Source organism: Ornithorhynchus anatinus, chromosome 1 (genome assembly GCF_004115215.2).
Source record: "Ornithorhynchus anatinus isolate Pmale09 chromosome 1, mOrnAna1.pri.v4, whole genome shotgun sequence".
Taxonomy (NCBI): Eukaryota; Metazoa; Chordata; class Mammalia; order Monotremata; family Ornithorhynchidae; genus Ornithorhynchus; species Ornithorhynchus anatinus.
The window spans coordinates 51119365-51138437 of NC_041728.1; the positions used below are offsets into that span (position 1 = coordinate 51119365).

The window sequence follows — 19073 nt, forward strand, 5'->3', positions numbered from 1 at the left end:
AATACAATGTGCTGCATACTGTAAGCACTCAATAAATACCCATGATTCATTCGCTGATTGAATTATTTTTACTTCTAGCATTGGTTCTGTGCATTTTCTATAGAAGCTCTTGAAAAAACTGCAGTTTAGTAGATTTGAAGGGTTCAGATCAATTCACAGAAAAACCATCCATAGTGGTTACAGGAAGGGAAAGTAGGGCGCTGGATGGTACAAACTGCCAAACGCCTAGTTTATTATATTGTCAAGGCTTTTTAGCCACAAGACTACAATTACGATCCATATCACATTCAGCTGATCTACTGGGGTTAGTGGTGAGTCAGTCAGTCTTATTTATTGAGCTCTTACTGTGTTCACAGTACTGTTCCAAATGCTTGGGCGAGTACTGTATAATAGTTGGTAGACATGTTCCCTGCCCTCAAGGAGTATGCAGCTTAGAGGAGAAGCCAGAGAGAAATTCCTGATTCTGCCAGATATTATAAAACATTTAAAGCTCAGACACAGAAAATCAACAGGAGAAAAGTAGGGAAATAATCCAGATAGAAACACTTGTAATTCATTAATTATAACTCTAACACAGGACCTGGGTGAAGAAACCTTTAAAGACCATGGAGAGCAGCTTTTCAAACACAGCTACCAGAGCATGTTTCAGTAGTAAGCAGCTTGGAAGCAGCATGACCTACTGGAATGAGCACAGGCCTGGGAGTCAGAGGACCTGGGTTCTAATCCTTGCTCTGCCACTTACCTGCTGTGTGACCTTGGGCAAGTCACTTATCCTCTCTGTGCCTCAGTTTTCTCATCTGCATATTGGGAATTTCATTTCTGTTCTTTCTCCTGCTTAGCCCGTAAGCCCCATGAGGGACAGGGATTATGTGCAACCTGTTTCCTTTGTATCTACCCCAGAACTCAGTACAGTGCTTGATATATAGTAAGTACTTACACATATCATTCATTCAATCGTATTTATTGAGCGCTTACTGTGTGCTGAGCACTGTACTATTATTAGTAGTTTTAGGAGGAGAGGTCATGAGGCATCTTCCCTTGTGGATTTGCAGATTCTGCCCAGGTTACTAAATAGATTTCATTCTTAGAGGACTCTGGAAACTGCAGTTCCTAGAGAGTAGATATCGCCTACTTCTAATTCTTCATTTCCTCAGTTCCTCCTTAAATAGGGCCCTAAGCATTTCCACAGTCTGGCTCTGCCAGCACATTACTGAACATTAGGATTAATATCAAAGATGGTAGTAATAATAATAATAATAATGTTGGTATTTGTTAAGCGCTTACTATGTGCCGAACACTGTTCTAAGCGCTGGGGTAGACATAGGGGAATCAGGTTGTCCCACGTGGGCCTCACAGTCTTAATCCCCATTTTACAGATGAGGGAACTGAGGCACAGAGAAGTTAAGTGATGTGCCCACAGTCACACAGCCGACAAGTGGCAGAGCTGGGATTCGAACTCATGAGCCCTGACTCCAAAGCCCATGCTCTTTCCACTGAGCCACGCTGCTTCTCAATGAGATGGTATTCATCTCTATTACTTCAAATATCTTGTTGCCACTGTCAGAATATGGGGTTGGATTTCTTATGATTTTACTTTTGTTTTTAAGGAAAATGATGCTGCTGTTATATGAAGAAGGCATGCGAGTTGTCATACACACATCCAATCTTATTCATGCCGATTGGCACCAGAAAACTCAGGGGTAAGTGTCATTCTCTTTGCATTTGGGAAGTGGCTTTATATCCTAAAAAGGTTTTTTCATGTAGTTACACTAAATCACTCTTATTTGTACTGAGTCAATTACCAAAGCATCTGAGCATAAACTGTTAAGAACTGACAATAATACTAATAATTATTATTATGGTATTTGTTAAGCACTTACTGTGTGCCAAGCATTGTACTAAGCACTGGGGTGGATGCAAGCAAACCAGGTTGTTCACAGTCCTTGTCCCACATGGGGCTCACAGTCATAATCCCCATTTTACAGATGAGGGAACTAAATCACAAAGAAGTGAAGTGACTTGCCCAAGGTCACACAGCAGACAAGTGGCCTAACAGCGATTAGAACCCAGGTCCTTCTGACTCCCAGGCCCATGCTCTATCCAGTAGGCCAAGCTCCTTCTCATTGTCACAAAGTGTGACAAAGGATTATAGTTGCAATCACATTTCACTGAAGTGCATAATTATGCTAAATTTCTCAAATTTGGAGGTATTATTTTAACTTAAACCAGATTGCTACACTTTAAATTTTTCATGCAGTTTTGTTGTTTTTTTTAATTCAGTCCTATTCCCCTTGTGGGCAGAAATGCTAATGTAATCACTATAAGTTCCTGAATAAACAAAACTATGAAATTCAGACGTATGGTACTTGATATATCTCTAAGTGGTGCCGTATCAAAAATACTATGGCATTCTGCCATAAATGTAATTATAGAGTACAGTTTGAATTAAACATTGCACAGTATGTATTAGTGTTTCCAGCTGTATTGAATGTGCTTCAAATTTGAGAATTTTGAGTCTCAGTGTACAACATAAACCTGTGACTGTCTGCAGATTTTTGGAAATGGCATGAGATGTTGATCTCATCATTACTTTCTGCTATAAAGCCATTTTGCTATATATCTCTGCCCAATCCTGTAAGATACAATGAAGAGTTTATGATGAAGATTTATTTTTCTTTTGGGGAAAAAAGGAATAATTCAGATAAAAGATGTTTTCATGTGACTTGGTCTTTTTAATAAAATCTCTCAAAAAATAATCGGAATTCTGTAATCTGAAAGAGTTAAATGTTGGTATTTGTTAAGCGCTTACTATGTGCAGAGCACTGTTCTAAGCGCTGGGGTAAACACAGGGGAATCAGGTTGTCCCACGTGGGGCTCACAGTCTTAATCCCCATTTTACAGATGAGGGAACTGAGGCACAGAGAAGTTAAGTGACTTGCCCACAGTCACACAGCTGACAAGTGGCAGAGCTGGGATTCGAACTCATGAGCCCTGACTCCAAAGCCCGTGCTCTTTCCACTGCGCCACACTGCTTCTCTGAGGAACATTGCAGAAGTTAGAGAAGGAGCATTGCCTAGTGGAAGAGCACGGGCCTGGAAGTCAGAAGAACCTGGGTTCTAATCCTGGTTCTGCCACTTGTCTGTTGTGTGACCTTGGGCAAATCACTTAGCTTCTCTGTGCCTTAATTACCTCATTTGTAAAATGAGGATTAAGACTGTGAGCCCCATGTGGGACGGGATTGGATCCAACCTGATTACCTCGTATATAGCCCAATGCTTAGAACAATGCCTGACACATAGTAAGCACTTAACAAATACCATAAAAAAAAGGAGTTAATGAATTCTGAGTGCCAGACAGAGAAGAGCATATTAGTTTGGAAACTGATTAGTGTCTGGCCCTCAAATATTGTTCGTAGTCTGATAGGAATACCATAACTTTTGCTCTATTTAACAATCATCCGTTCTGTATCAATAATTGCTTTAATGATTACATGTCATTTTACAGAAGTTAAGCCCAGTGAATTTGATCTTTAGCAGTTTTTGAGGAGAAAAAATTAATAAATTGGAATATAAAAATGTATTTACAACAGCTTTGGCCCCTGAAGTCCTTCAGAGGAAAACACAGTAATCCATTTTGTTCCAAAGGAAAATCAAAATCTTGCTTCAATTTAAAGAATTTTTTTTCCCTTCTATATCCAGAAATCCACTGCCATTATTGAATAATGGTTAGAAAATACTGAGTGTTGTGAAGTTTCAGTTGGCTGCAGGCAGTACAGTTTTAGGTCTTGCTTACTTTAAAAGAAAGTACTTTAGCTGAAGTAATAAGATTCAGATAACTCCTAAAGCAGAGTTAATCTTGGATTCTCTCTGCTATATGGAGAAATCCAGGAACAATCTTTTCCAAGAAATTTTTATCATTTCATGTAGGACTCCTTTATGTTGTTTGCAAACAAATGAAAAGGAAATAATTTGTTGAATTCAGAGTAACTTTGGTGTTTAAAAAAAAGCAGTGCTACTCACCTCTCCTGGGAAGATAAATGTACAGTGAGACTCCAAGATTCTTTCTCAGAGAAACTAAAGACCAATCTTGTGATGAATTTATTTGTTTTGGAAAATAAAATCTGTGTTCCCAAGTGTGATCAAGACTGAATTTTTCTAACAAATGAGACTCTATCATAATGGTAAAACCCTTAGAAAAGGAATGGCATGAACTCCACAACCTCTCAGGAAAGTCATTCCATTGATTAATTTGGAGTTTAGCTGTTTGCAGCCCTTAAAATGATATCAATTAGTAACTCATCCAGCTCATCCTCAGTAAATTCAGAAATGAAAAAAGCTGTAAGTGATTCCTTTTCTCTTTTTCAGAATATGGCTGAGCCCCTTATATCCTCGACTGGTGCGGGAAACCCATAGTTCTGGTGACTCAGTAACACATTTTAAGACTGATCTGATAAATTACTTGATGGCTTACAATTCACCCTCCCTCAAAGAATGGATAGATATCATCAAAGAACATGACCTCTCTGAAACCAGGTATATGTCATTTTCAGAGGTTGCTCCCTTTCTACCTGTTATGGGCAGGGAACATATCTGCCAACTCTTGTTTCATTGTACTTTCCCAAGTGCTTAATACAGTTCTCTGCACAGAGTAAGCCCTCAATAAATACCACTGATGACCTAAATCAGATAAATAAGTTTATCCTTGTAAGTCCTCTAGCTGTAAGTTTGTTGTGGGCAGGAAACATGCATACCAACTCAGTTGCACTGTACACTCCCAAGTGGTTAGTACAGTGCTCTGCACATAGTATGTGCTCAATAAATAGCACTGATTCATTGGGTAAATAGGCCTTGATAGCCTCAAATTCAGAGATTCCTTTTGCTTTTAGTCTGGAACATTGTGGAATACAAGAAATGGGTGTTTGTAGGAAAAGAGCTTCATTCTCCTTGATTGGCAGGGTAACCTAGAGCACATTTTAAACTTAGTATGCCCACTGTTTCTCAACTTTAATAATAATAATAATGTTGGTATTTGTTAAGCGCTTACTATGTGCCGAGCACTGTTCTAAGCGCTGGGGTAGACACAGGGGAATCAGGTTGTAATAATGTTAATAATAATGTTGGTATTTGTTAAGCGCTTACTATGTGCCGAGCACTGTTCTAAGCGCTGGGGTAGACACAGGGGAATCGGGTTGTCCCACGTGGGGCTCACAGTCTTAATCCCCATTTTACAGATGAGGTAACTGAGGCACCGAGAAGTTAAGTGACTTGCCCAAAGTCACACAGCTGACAAGTGGCCGAGCCGGGATTCGAACCCATGACCTCTGACTCCAAAGCCCGTGCTCTTTCCACTGAGCCATGCTGCCCCGTGGGGCTCACAGTCTTAATCCCCATTTTACAGATGAGGGAACTGAGGCACAGAGAAGTTAAGTGACTTGCCCACAGTCACACAGCCGACAAGTGGCAGAGCTGGGATTCGAACTCATGAGTCCTGACTCCAAAGCCCATGCTCTTTCCACTGAGCCTTGTCCTAAATGATTTATTTGTAAAGATGCAGTCAACTTCATAAGCATATAAGTGATTTTTTTAATAATTATGCATTCTTAATGGGAGTTTATATGAAGAATGAGTTCATAGCACATTGGTACTATGTATCAAGAAGTTTCAGACATTGAAATCTGTGACCTTATTTGTTAAACCTCTTGATTTCTATTGTTTCCAAATTGAATCTCTCTATAAACCAAAACTTATTTACATTCCATTACTTTTGATTAATGGTTCTTAGAGTCTATCTTATTGGATCAACCCCTGGACGATTTCAAGGACAAAAAAAGGAAGACTGGGGCCACTTTAGGCTTAGAAAGGTACTGACATTTTCACATTTGATTTATTCCTCAATCTTTCCTTCATATCCATGTTTCTTTCCTTTTTATAGGCGTATTCAGTTTTCTACTTTTTTCTTTGACTCTTTTCCAATGAGGCTATTTGAGACTAGAAAATAGTGTACTTTCTCTGTTGCTTTCATTAAAGTAGATGTCTGAAGTGCTGTTAGAATGTGGGCAAAGGCCTATGTTGCTCTAAGTTGAGGGAAAAACTTTATTTTAGAAATAACATTGCCTAGGGATTTTTCAGCAGAGCAGAAAATATTCAGCAGATATTAATCCTAGTATAGAAAATGGTATTCATATGCAACAGGTTAAGAAAATTGATTTAGTTTTATTTATTTAATGTGTAAATACCCCCAAATTATTATAATTGCAAAAATATTCCTAGTTTGCTGGTGATGTAAAAAAAAAAATAGGTGAATCAAGGCAACAAAAAAAAATGGAATGAATCAAAATCACTTTGCAAATCTTAAATTGAATTCCTTACCTATTGAGATTTTTGAAAATTTTCTTATAGTCATGTATAGGTTTTCATACTGAGTTCTTTTGGAATACAGCTAGAGCTTTAATTAGGCAGGAATTTAGAATTTCAGGTCCAGTACACTTCTGCAAGGGAGTAGGTGTAGTTGGAGAATAAAAAGGGACCCAGAACTGAACCATGAGGGACTCCCACAATTATGGGGTGGGAGACAGGAGGAGGAGGTCACAAAGAGACTGCGAATGAGCACCCAGAGATATAGAGCAGAAGAGGGAGAGGTCAGTGTTAGTGAAGCCAAGGTTGACTAGTGTGCCTGGGGAAGATGGTGATCCTTATCGTAGAAGGTAGCTGAGAGAGTGAGGAGTATTAGGATGAAGTGGAGGCCCTGGACTTAGCAAGATCATTGGTGACCTTTGAGAGGGCAGTTTCTGTTCAGCGAAGGGATGAAAACCAGATGGGAGGGGGTCAAGGAGAGAATTAGAGGAGAGGAAGTGAAAGCAGCAGGTGTAGTCAACTCACTCATATAGTTTAGAGAGAAATGGTAGGAGGAAAATGGGATGATAACTGGAGGGAGTCCAGTTACATCACTGGGGTAAAGGGAGGGATTTTTTTAGGATGGAGGATACATAAGCATGTTTGAAAGCAGTGGAGAAGAAGCCACTGGAGAATGAACAGTTAAAGATGGCTTTCAAGAAGGGAAGAAGAGAGAGAGGGGCCAAGTGATTTGATAAGGTATAAATGGATGGAGTCAGAGGCTTGGGTACTGGGGATGGATTTTGAGAGGAGGTGGGAAATCTCTTGATACTGTTGGGAAAGGTTGTCTTTGATAATTCACTATGATAATTGTGATAATTGTTAATATAAATTAATCAGGTTGGACAAAGTCCCTGTCCCACATGCAGCTCACAGCCTTAAATAGAAGAGAGAATTGGTATTTAATTCCTATTTTACAGATAAGTAAACAGAGTCACAGAGGAGTTATGTGACTTGCGCAAAGTCACCCAGCAGATAAATAGTGAGTTGGGATTAGAATCCAGGTATCTGACTCCAGGCCTGTGCTCTTTCCACTAAACCATACCTCTTCTACCTGATAAACCAGACATCTTGAGGAAACCAATTTTACCTTATTTTTATTTATCCTAGGTAAATCACTGACTTTTTTCAGGGAATTTAAATTCAAAAGGTTTTTTTTTTAACCTTTACTTGTTAATTAGAAAGCACAAAATGTCAGACTTTTCATGGGTTAAATGTTACAAAGATTTTGTGTGATATTTGTAATCCTGAAGTATAACATTTTCATTCATTCTCAGCTTCTGGAAGAACATTCTTCATCAATACCTGAAGAAGAATCTTGGCCAATAGTGGGTCAGTTTTCAAGTATTGGCTCAATGGGAGCTGATGAATCTAAATGGCTGTGTTCTGAGTTTAAAGATAGCCTGGTGATGCTAGGAAAAAGTGGAAAATCTCAAGGAGGACATGTTCCAATTCATTTGGTAGGTATTGCCTCCATTTTTGTTCATAATTCCTCCAGCACAGGAAGAAGATCTAGAATAGTCAGTATAATTCTGAACAGTTGAAATAGTGAGTTGGAACTGTTCACTCTGCGAGTACATGATTGAACCACAAGGTGAACACAGTTGGAACTTATTTTTCTCATTTTAAGTCTGATTGAAATAGCAACATTGTCCGGGTCTTTCACGTAGCATATACAAGCAAAGATGACCCCATTTACATTATTTGAATCGAGGCTGTGATACATCATTACTCCATTACTTTCTTAGTCAAACAGTTAGTGTGATATTAATATTATTTTCTTCTATCTTGCTAAGAGATGTTTCAGCTCTAGGATTCATCACTGTTCCTTATTTTGTTAATTCTAAAGGTGGAAGGAGCTTATAGACTTTTTCCTCTTCTGACCTGAATAATACTTAGAAGCCATAACTAGTGTTGGATAATTTACTGAATAATTACGGACTAATAAATGAACAATCATTTTATTTAAAATTCATGTAATGTAAATTTAATCCAATTTACGGAAGGTTTTTAAATGAATGGATTTGTTCCATACGTTAATTAGTAACAAACTACTAGCACGACACTCCAGGCAGTACTGAAGGCAGTGCAGCAAAGTAATAATAATAATAATAATGTTGGCATTTGTTAAGCGCTTACTATGTGCCGAGCACTGTTCTAAGTGCTGGGGTAGATACAGGGTAATCAGGTTGTCCCTTGTGAGGCTCACAGACTTAATCCCCATTTTACAGATGGGGTAATTGAGGAACCGAGAAGTGAAGTGACTTTCCCAAAGTCACACAGCTGATAGGTGGCTGAGCCGGGATTAGAACCCATGACCTGTGACTCCTAAGACCTTGCTCTTTCCACTGAGCCACGCTGCTTCTCGGACCTAGGGTCACAAAGGGGATGTTGATTAGAGGTGGCAGAGGGATTTACTGAATGAACCTGGTATGTGTCTCTTTTTAGTGAATCCCTAGCTAGAGTGGGAGTCCTCCGCATTTCCCAAAAATTCTTTCAGCAGTACCTCCCTCAGGGGCATGCTGCTGGGAGTATGAAACCTCCTAAATCCCCACATCCCCTAGTTATCAAGACCCCTGAGCTTGGAGGAATTTTGAGCTTGGCATTTCATTTCAGATCCACTAGAGGTGGAAGAAGGATTCTTGAGGCCACCAGGGGGAACCATGCTCCATGAGCTAGTTCTAGAGTTGCCCAGCGGCACTTTCTTTTTCCCCCCACCTACAACTGGCATTATGCACCACTGTGGACATCCAAGGGTACTCTTTGCTTAGGAACCTTGTGTGGGATTGAAGAAAAACAAATGTTTCCCCTCTCCTCCTCTCCCTTTTTTCCCTTTCACTCCCCACCTGCCTTTTATAAATCCACAGAGGATGTTCCCTGGAAATTCGTTCATTCATTTATTCAATAGTATTTAGTGAGCACTTACTATGTGCAAAGCACTGTACTAAGCACTTGGAGTGTACAAATCGGCAACAGATAGAGACAGTCCCTGCCCATTGACGGGCTTACAGTCTAATCGGGGGAGCCCTTCTCCCTCTTCCACCGTGCCTTCCATTAGGAGTAGGAATGACAAATGAGCCTCGGTCCTGACACTTTACGACCAAAAACCTGCTCAGAGGATTTTATTATAATGTTAGTGACTTGTGCAGTTCACATCTCTTGTTCCTGCCAGTCAGGTGCCCACTTATAGGGAAGAAGGTAGGATCATTTTGCCTTTTGAGAAGGTAAAATATTTAAAATTTCAGAGAAAAGTTTTGTATATGATTTTTCCTTTGCTTTTCTGGGTGTTTAGTTGAATTTGTTTAATGGATTTGCACTTTACGGTTCTTGAATCACTTTTCAGTTCTTTTAAGATGTCGAACTGTTCAGGAGATGTGCTTTTCAAATAAATGCATTGTTAATCTTTTTTTCGTACATAGATTTATCCTACTGTGGATAATGTGCGGAAAAGCTTGGAAGGCTACCCTGGTAAGTGAATGGAGGGGGAGAGAGAGACAGAAGCTCATCTACAGGCATTGTAACTTTATGGATCTATTCTGAAAAAGAAAAAGATAAGGGTTTGAATGAGTGCCACAGAAAAGAACCAGATCCATCTCTCCCTTAATATCTTCCAAGAGTATATTTCCCAATCCATTCCATCCAGCTGTCCAAAAATCAGTGTTTCATCTTATTACAAGATTTGATTCAGTTTAACCCCAAGGTAAAAACAGCATTTTTCCCAGCTCTCAACCTTCAATGTGTATTGGTTGTAGCTCTGTTCCATGGTTTAATTGTAGATATTCAGGGCATTCTCTATATGACTTTAAAATATATTTTGTTCCCTCTACACTGTCTAAATAAAGAACAACACCTTCTTTGGGAATTTGGCAGCTCATCAAAATGTACTAGGGCTGTTCAGTCCAAGAGTTTTAAATGAATGCCCTTACTAAAAGTGCTGCCTGGGGAAAGAGAAATGTGGGACAACTTCAGAAAATGGGGTGTTTATGTGGTGTATGTGGTATTCTCTTATTAGAATAAACAGAATTGTATGAACTTTAATGTGTTGTTCCATAATGGGGTTACTGGACAGTAAATGTCCCTGTTTGAGAACATTTTCTGGGCTTGGAGCAAATTACTTCATTAGTTGCATTTGGAAGGAAACCTGTGAAAATTAACTTTTTTTTCCCCATTTCTGCCTTGACTGCTTTTCGTTTTAAGAATAAACCTTTTCAGAATTTGCATTTAATGTTGAAATTGTATTTTAGATGAAATCATTATCTAAATAGCACTGAATCTCTGCAAGTACGTTTAATTAGTGCAGCAAGCAAAGGACTGTATATTAACTTTGTAAGAATTGTCCAGCATAGCAAGACTGAAGTTTTGAAGATCTTTTAAGCACAAAATTTATTATTAAATTTCCCCTAAATTTCTTGAGACTTTTTATAAATAAGATTCTTTCCCCCCGTTCCAAAGCACTAGTTTTAATTTGCAGAGGCACTCTAGAGCTTTATCAACCTTTCTTCTGTATTAAAATGTAGGAATAAATTGTAAAAATTAGTATAAATATAAAATCTTAAACCGGTGTAATTTGATTTTCCACTATTCACTTACATTCAGGAATTTAGCTTATTGGTGTAGATTTAGTTTAGGATGATAAACTTATATCTGGGAGGTGGGGGGGGTGCTATTTTACTAGAACAGCAAGTGGGCATTACGAGTAGGGAGAGAATGCAGTACTTCTGTGCTTGTAAGCCCTAAACCTGCAAGACAGGACATCCTTAGTTCCTGTCTTCCTTTCCTTGAGCACTTACTACCCTTACAGCTCAAAAGGCTTTGGACCTGGTGTCTTTCCTCCTTTTCTTGACACCACCAGATCAGAGAGGGCGACCAGACCTCATATGAGGAGGGAGGCTTTGGGCAAGCCAGCTCTGGGAAGGGCTACCTCAGCTGGGGAGTTGCACTGCTAAAAGAGAGAGACTCGTTCTATTCTCCTCAAAGCACAGATGTTGTAGCTCCTCCTCACCCTTCACCTTTCCTCTTACACCCTCTCCCTTTTTCCTACTGTCCAGACCTCTCCCCATCTCCCTTCCTTCCTGTAACCAGCTCAGAATAGGAGGGATCAATGTCAGTGACCAGTTTTCCCACTTCTCTCCCATCTCTCCTCCTCTAGCATCCCCACCAAGTGAGTGGGTCATGCCCTGGGGATGCTGAGGTGGGGGGAGGGCAAAGGTGGGCAAGCCCAAGAAAATATCTGAAGCACTTTCTCCCCAAATCTGCCTTGGAACATCACCCACCAAGTCTTGCCAGGAGTACTGCAACCTGGGCCCTAGTACAGTGATCTGAACGCAGTAAACACTCAGTAAATACCATGGGGTGACTGACTAATGAGGCCCCATACCATGGAGGGAAGGAAGAAGGAAAACATCCCCTTTTTCATACTGAAACAAGAAAATTAGCATTTGTTACCCATGCAACATTCTGGACAGTTCCAGCTTTCTTTCAACCACTGTTTGGGAGGTCAGGAAGAGGGAGTTTCCTCCATAAAATGATTAAATAAGTCACTCTTTGCCATTTTTAACTATAGTGAACATTTAGTGCTTAATGTATCTTCTTAAAATGAGAAAACAAGCCAAAATGTGTGTTTTAAAATATATTTTTCAGAGCTACAGGTGCTGACTCCAGTGGGGCTATCGCTCCCACAGCTCTTGGAGTTGAAGTTACAGGCTTGTCCATCCCAGTTCTCTGACAAGACTTGAGAATTTCTAATTAGGGTCAAAAGAAACTCCCCACAAATGGTGGCTTTTTGGCCTGCTCCTTGAAGCCTAATCTCTGTCCCCTTTTCACCTCAGTGACTCAAATGGAAAGTTGTTTTTTTCTGATGGGGTAAACATTGGAAATTTAATTTCTTATTCTGTGTGCATTTTGAAGATTTCTTAAAAATACATCCCAGTAAATTGTACTTCAGATATCTTTGGGCATTTTATAATGCATATTTTTCTCATTTGTTGTTAAAGCTGGGGGCTCTCTTCCATACAGTATCCAAACTGCTCAGAAACAACTTTGGCTGCATTCATATTTTCAGTAAGTAATTTTTTTAGCATTTCTTCATTTGAAAAGAACTTGGCCCATTTTTAGCATTTCATTGAGATGTTGGTTTGACCAAGAAATTGTGATAAACAGTGTTTAATCTTTATCTTCAAGTTATAGTCTGCCCAGCAACAGTTACACAGTGATGTCTTAAAGTGGGTTGGTTCATATGGGGCAATAGAAGAGCTTTTCAGATACATAAAGACTAGAGTTATGGGATAAAATGTTTGAGACATAGACTAAGACATTCTGTTAGAGTGGAAAATAGTATTATATTCAGCATTTTTTTGGAACTAGGGTTTCAGAATTCTGCAATTAAAATATCAATATGAAATTCATTCTTGAATAGTGATCTTTCAAAATTCAGATGTTTTTCTCCATGGTTTCTCGTTCATTTAGTATTTCTTACTTAGAAACCAACCTCAGGTAGGATTGATATAAATCCAAGAATGGGTTTTAGAAACAATCCTGCAACATGTTTTTCTGAAGTTTATTCCTCATTACCTAAATTTGATTTAATGTTTGCATTTTGTCCAGTGTAAGTCTGAATTGTTTGATTTTAATTGTGATTCTGTTTCCTGGCATTGTGAATAAAACCAATCAAAATTACTTATTATACTGATTTTTTATATATATTTATATCACTAGTAAATGGTCAGCAGAAATATCAGGACGCAGCCACGCCATGCCTCACATTAAGACGTACATGAGATTATCTCCAGACTTCCAACAAATTGCTTGGTTCTTAGTAACAAGGTAACTTATCTTTTTCATTTCTAGGAAATAGAAGTTCTAGGGATCAGTGTATGAAAATGGTGATTGTAATTTTCTCCTTTTATTGTCTCAACAAGCTTCCTTGAGCACTCACCTAATATAATCATTGTTAACCATTAAGTATTATTTATGACTAAATTTACTCCTTTGAAGTAAATTAGACATATTGAGAGGAGCTAAATATAAGTATCGCAAAGTAACTGTTGGATACCGTATTGCAATGGAACCTCACTTTCTACCAGAGAGTAAATATAATCACTAGGAAAGTTGGTTTTGAGAATTTGGGGAATGAGTTTTACAATTTTTTCCACAAAATTCACAGCTCTAAAAATTGCCATCTAATTCCAGAGTTTATTGAAAATGTTTGCCAGTGTGTTTGGCAATACATTATAATAGGATTGGAAACACATTGATGTTAGTAAAGTTAGCTGGTCTTATGAAAAATTTCATAATGGTGAATAATTTATGATAATGGTTTTTGATCTAATAGGACTTTAGCCTTAAAAACAACACTTCCTCAGCCCAGAGACTATTTAAATAATAACTTAGTGATCTGTTTTGTGTTTGGAAAATATTTATTATAAATCAGTTATTTTTTGAACACTTACTGTGTGCTCAGATCACTGTACTAAACACTTGGGAGAGTAGAGTTCAGTATAGTTGGTAGACATGGTCACTGCCCATAATAATAATAATAATAATAATGTTGGTATTTGTTAAGCGCTTACTATGTGCCGAGCACTGTTCTAAGCGCTGGGGTAGACATAGGGGAATCAGGATGTCCCACGTGGGGCTCACAGTTTTCATCCCCATTTTACAGATGAGGGAACTGAGGCACAGAGAAGTTAAGTGACTTGCCCACAGTCACACAGCCGACAAGTGGCAGAGCTGGGATTCGAACTCATGAGCCCTGACTCCAAAGCCCATGCTCTTTCCACTGAGCCACGCTGCTTCTCAATGAGATGGTATTCATCTCTCATAATAAGCTCCTCATCTTCCCTCCCAAAGCCGGTCCTCTCCCAGACTTCTCTATCACCGTGGATGGCACGACCATCCTTCCCGTCTCTCGGGCCCGCAATCTCGGTGTCATCCTTGACTCGTCCCTCTCGTTCACCCCACACATCCTATCCGTTACCAAGACCTGCCGGTTTCACCCCTACAATATCGCCAAGATCGCCCTTTCCTCTCCACCCAAACGGCTACCTTACTATTACGGGCTCTCGTTATATCCCGGCTAGACTACTGTGTCAGCCTTCTCTCTGACCTCCCTTCCTCCTCTCTCTCTCGCCCCGCTCCGGTCTATTCTTCACTCCGCTGCCCGGCTCATCTTCCTGCAGAAACGATCTGGGCATGTCACTCCCCTTCTTAAACAACTCCAGTGGTTGCCTATTGACCTCCGCTCCAAACAAAAACTCCTCACTCTAGGCTTCAAGGCTCTCCATCACCTTGCCCCTTCCTACCTCTCCTCCCTTCTCTCTTTCTACCGCCCACCCCGCACGCTCCGCTCCTCTGCCGCCCACCTCCTCACCATCTCTCGGTCTCGCCTATCCCGCCGTCGACCCCTGGGTCACGTCCTCCCACGGTCCTGGAACGCCCTCCCTCCTCACCTCCGCCAAACTGATTCTCTTTCCCTCTTCAAAACCCTACTTAAAAATCACCTCCTCCAAGAGGCGTTCCCAGACTGAGCTCCTCTTCCCCCTCTACTCCCTCTGCCATCCCCCCTTTACCTCTCCGCAGCTAAAGCCTCATTTTCCCCTTTTCCCTCTGCTCCTCCACCTCTCCCTTCCCATCCCCACAGCACTGTACTCGTCCGCTCAACTGTATATATTTTCATTACCCTATTTATTTTGTTAATGAATTGTACATCGCCTTGATTCTATTTAGTTGCCATCGGTTTTTACGAGATGTTCTTCCCCTTGACGCTGTTTATTGCCATTGTTCTCGTCTGTCCGTCTCCCCCGATTAGACTGTAAGCCCGTCAAACGGCAGGGACTGTCTCTATCTGTTGCCGACTTGTTCATCCCAAGCGCTTAGTACAGTGCTCTGCACATAGTAAGCGCTCAATAAATACTATTGAATGGAAAGATAGAGACAATCCCTTCCCAATAACAGGCACACAGTCTAAACAGGGGAGACAGACAGCAAAGCAAAACAGAACAAAACAAGACAACATCATCATCCTATTTGGTAAATGAATAACCTACTCCCCAAAATGATTTGACATATATCAGGTCAGTTCTCACATCCTGTGACTGGAAACTCCTAGGGCAAGTGCTTTTGATGTGACTGGAGGCTTCCTGACCGAGAACCTGCCCAGAGGAATTGATTTCAGTAGCGGTGGCTCGTGTGGTGCCTCTGGTACTCTCTCTTCCTTCCCAGTCCCATTCCCACCCCCAGCCCTGGGATCGGGTGTGCTCGGGGCACCTCTCCAACTCCCAAGGAGCCCAGAGGTGTCGCTGGGGAGCAAAGTCTGGCCGAGGATTGAGCCAAGGTCGTCGGATCAGATCCACGTCATCCCTCTAGCTTGGAACACCATTCCCCCACCACCATGCGAAACTTCCACTCTCCCCACCCTCAAAGGCTTATTGAGGTCACATCTCCTCCAGGAGGCCTTCCCCAATTAAGCCCTATTTTCCCCAGTTCCCTCTCCCTTCTGTGTTGTCTATGCACTTCGATCTGTGACCAGAAGCAGCGTGGCTCATTGGAAAGAGCCTGGGCTTGGGAGCCAGAGGTCATGGGTTCGAATCCCGGCTCTGCCACTCATCAGCTGTGTGACCGTGGGCAAGTCACTTAACTTCTCTGTGCCTCAGTTCCCTCATCTATAAAATGGGGATTAACTGTGAGCCTCAAGTGGGACAACCTGATTACCCTGTATCTACCCCAGCGCTTAGAACAGTGCTCTGCACATAGTAAGCACTTAACAAATACCAACATTATTATATTTACCCTACCCTCAACCCCAAAAAGTATGTACACATATATAAATTATATATTATAAATTATATTAATATCTGTCTCTCCCTTTAGACTGTAAGCTCATTGTGGGCAGGGATCATGTCTACCTACTATACTGTATTGTATTCTCCCAAGTACCCAGTGATCTGCACACAGAAAGTGCTCAATCAATACCATTGATGATGATTGATGATAATGCTGAGAGGAATGGGCAACCATTGGAAGTTTCTGAGCAATAAGGAGATGTGTAGTATGACATATTAGAAGAATGGTCAGTATAGCAGAGTCAGATATGAATTGGAAAAGCTGGAGGTAGGGAGATCAGCAAATTGGCTGATGCTCCATAGTAAAGCTGGGCTACAACAAGTGTCTGGAGGAGCATCATTGTCATTTGAATAGAGAGGAATGGACAGATTCTGGAAGTCATAGAAGAAGCAGCATAGTCTAGTGGAAAGAGCATGGGCCTGGGTATCAGAAGGACCTGAGTTCTCATTCTGGCTCTGCCACCTGTCTGCTGTGTGACCTTGAGCAAGTCACTTAACTTCTTTGTGTTGTATATACTTCTCTGTGTCTCAGGTACTTCATCTCTACAATGGGGACTGTGAGCTCCATGGGAGATTATGGACTGTGTCCAACTTGATTATCTTATAACTCCCCAGTGCTCAGTACAGTGCCTAGAACATAGTAAGTGCTTAACAAATACCATTTTAAAAAAAAGAAAGAAAAACTGGCAAGATTTGGAGAAAGGCTCGATGTGGCAATTGAAGGAGAGGGATAAGTCAATCATGCAGAAGTTATGAATTTAAGAGATGGAGATATCAACTGTGATGGAAAAATAAGTTGGAGAAGAAGATTTGGGGGCCTTTCATGTAGAAGTGGTAATCCATCAACTGGATTGTGGAGCTGTGGCTTATTCTGTCTCTGAGTCAAGAAACCATGATAATGGAGATGTGGGAAATGTAAATGGTACTCAGAGGGATGGGACCATATAAGATAAATTCCCTGCTTCGTAACTGGCAAGCAGGTGTAAGGGAAAAACTGATCCACTAAAGAACATTAGCTGTATTGCAGTCTACAGACAAATAATTATGGGAAGTTAAGGGCATCTAAAGTTAAGGGCATCTAACCTGAAATCCCAGTGGATTAAATTTAAAGAAAAGAGAAGATTAGTAATGATTCAATATATTTTATGTCAAGTTGAGTATGGGAAGATTCTCCCTCAGTTAAAGCTTCGAACATAATGTTTTTCTTTTGCAGGCTGCCATAATTTGAAATAGGAAGAAAATTATTTTAGCAGACTGTCAGGTCTGTGACAGCCATTCTGGAAAAGTCATTGCTTATATGATGCAAAATGAATACTACAAAATATGTGAAATTGAATATCTCCTTAGTTTTGAAGATAGGAATAATTTATTTCCTTATGTTTGATAGGTTTGCTTCTCTACATTTGATTCTGACACCACAGTGGTCATGAACGGCCAGACCCCTCACCTAGCTGGTCTAGTTTACAGGACCCCTCCCCACAGTGAGCTAGAACTCCAAGGAACTCATCAAAGTTAGACAGAGTCTGCTCATTAGAAAAAAAAAAGCTCTTTGTCTTTTAAATACATAATGGGTTTTGTGTGCCACCAGAGTATTTTAAGTTTAACTTAAATGAAATTGTATTTGACCTTTATTTTCCTCTATTCCCAGCTGTTTTTAGCGAAGATTATTCATGGTCTTAATAAGATTTCTTTTCCCCCACCTTTTTTGAGGCAGGAGCTAAATTATCAAAATCATCCTGTCTTTGATGATATAGCCTGTTAGGAAAATTATTGTGCTATGACTAAAAATATTACTTCAGGATCAAGCAAAGCATTAGCAATCATGAGGAGAGTAAGCATCAATACAACTGCAAGTAATTGAAGGTAATCGGTAAACAAAGTGAAATGAATGCAAAATGTGAATTGATAAAGAGTAGAAGCAAAGGTCTTTGTGAATTAGTACTCAAAACGTGCAGAGTTGCTGTTACGGTTGCCAGGTAACCAGTGGGCTGTGCCCTTCATTAGGAAGAAACCTAAATAAGCACAAATGGTTTTAGTGTCATTTTTGGCTCTCAGAGCTATTCTTTACAGAAAATATTTAATTTTTCCAAGCGAGCCAGAAGTTTTCTCCTCTGAGTTTCCTTTTTCTAAATCAACTGAGATCCTCTCTCTTTTAACAGGGCCTTTCCTATTAAAATTTTTTCCTATTCTGAGTCAATCAATCAGTGGTATTTATTGAGCACTTACTGTGTGCAGAGCATTGTACTAAGCACTTGGGAAAATAGAGTCCAAAAGAGTTGGTAGACACTTTCCCTGCTCATAAGGAGCTCACAATCTAGAGGCAGAGACACACATTAATATAAATAATGGGTATATATATGCGCTATGGGACTGAGGGTGGGGTGAATATCAAATGCTTAAAGTATACAGATCCAAGTGAATAGTTGAATAGTGAATAGTTGATGCAGAATGGAGAGGGATTAGGAGAAATGAGGCCTTAGCCGGAGAAAGCTTCTTGGTGGTGATATAATTTTAATAAGGGTTTTTAAGGTGATAAGAGTGATGGTCTGTACTATATGAAGGGAGAGGGAGCTCCAGGCCAGAGGGAGTATGTGAGGAAGGGGTTGGACAAGATTGAGGTACAGTGAATACATTGTAGTTGGAGGAATGAAGCATGCAGACTGGGTTGTAGTAGGAAATTAGTGAGGTAAGAGAGGAGGGCAAACTGATTGCATGCTTTAAGAAGTTTCTGTTTGATGTAGAGATAAATGGGAAACCATTGAAAGTTTTTGAGAAGTGGGAAGATATGAACTGAAGAGTGTGTTTTTGTTTTTTGTTTTTAGAAAAATGGTGCAGGGAGCAG

At 40.2% G+C, this 19073-nt stretch overlaps 1 protein-coding gene across 1 annotated transcript in view; it reads left to right on the top strand.

The window, feature by feature from the left end:
• TDP1 (tyrosyl-DNA phosphodiesterase 1) overlaps positions 1-19073 on the top strand; it is a 74040-nt gene that overhangs the window by 18912 nt on the left and 36055 nt on the right. The window contains exons 8-14 of the mRNA XM_029075608.2: positions 1608-1700; positions 4365-4532; positions 5782-5860; positions 7670-7852; positions 9812-9860; positions 12386-12452; positions 13107-13214. Coding sequence (XP_028931441.1) covers positions 1608-1700; positions 4365-4532; positions 5782-5860; positions 7670-7852; positions 9812-9860; positions 12386-12452; positions 13107-13214 — 747 coding nt within the window. The remainder of the gene's footprint in view (positions 1-1607; positions 1701-4364; positions 4533-5781; positions 5861-7669; positions 7853-9811; positions 9861-12385; positions 12453-13106; positions 13215-19073) is intronic.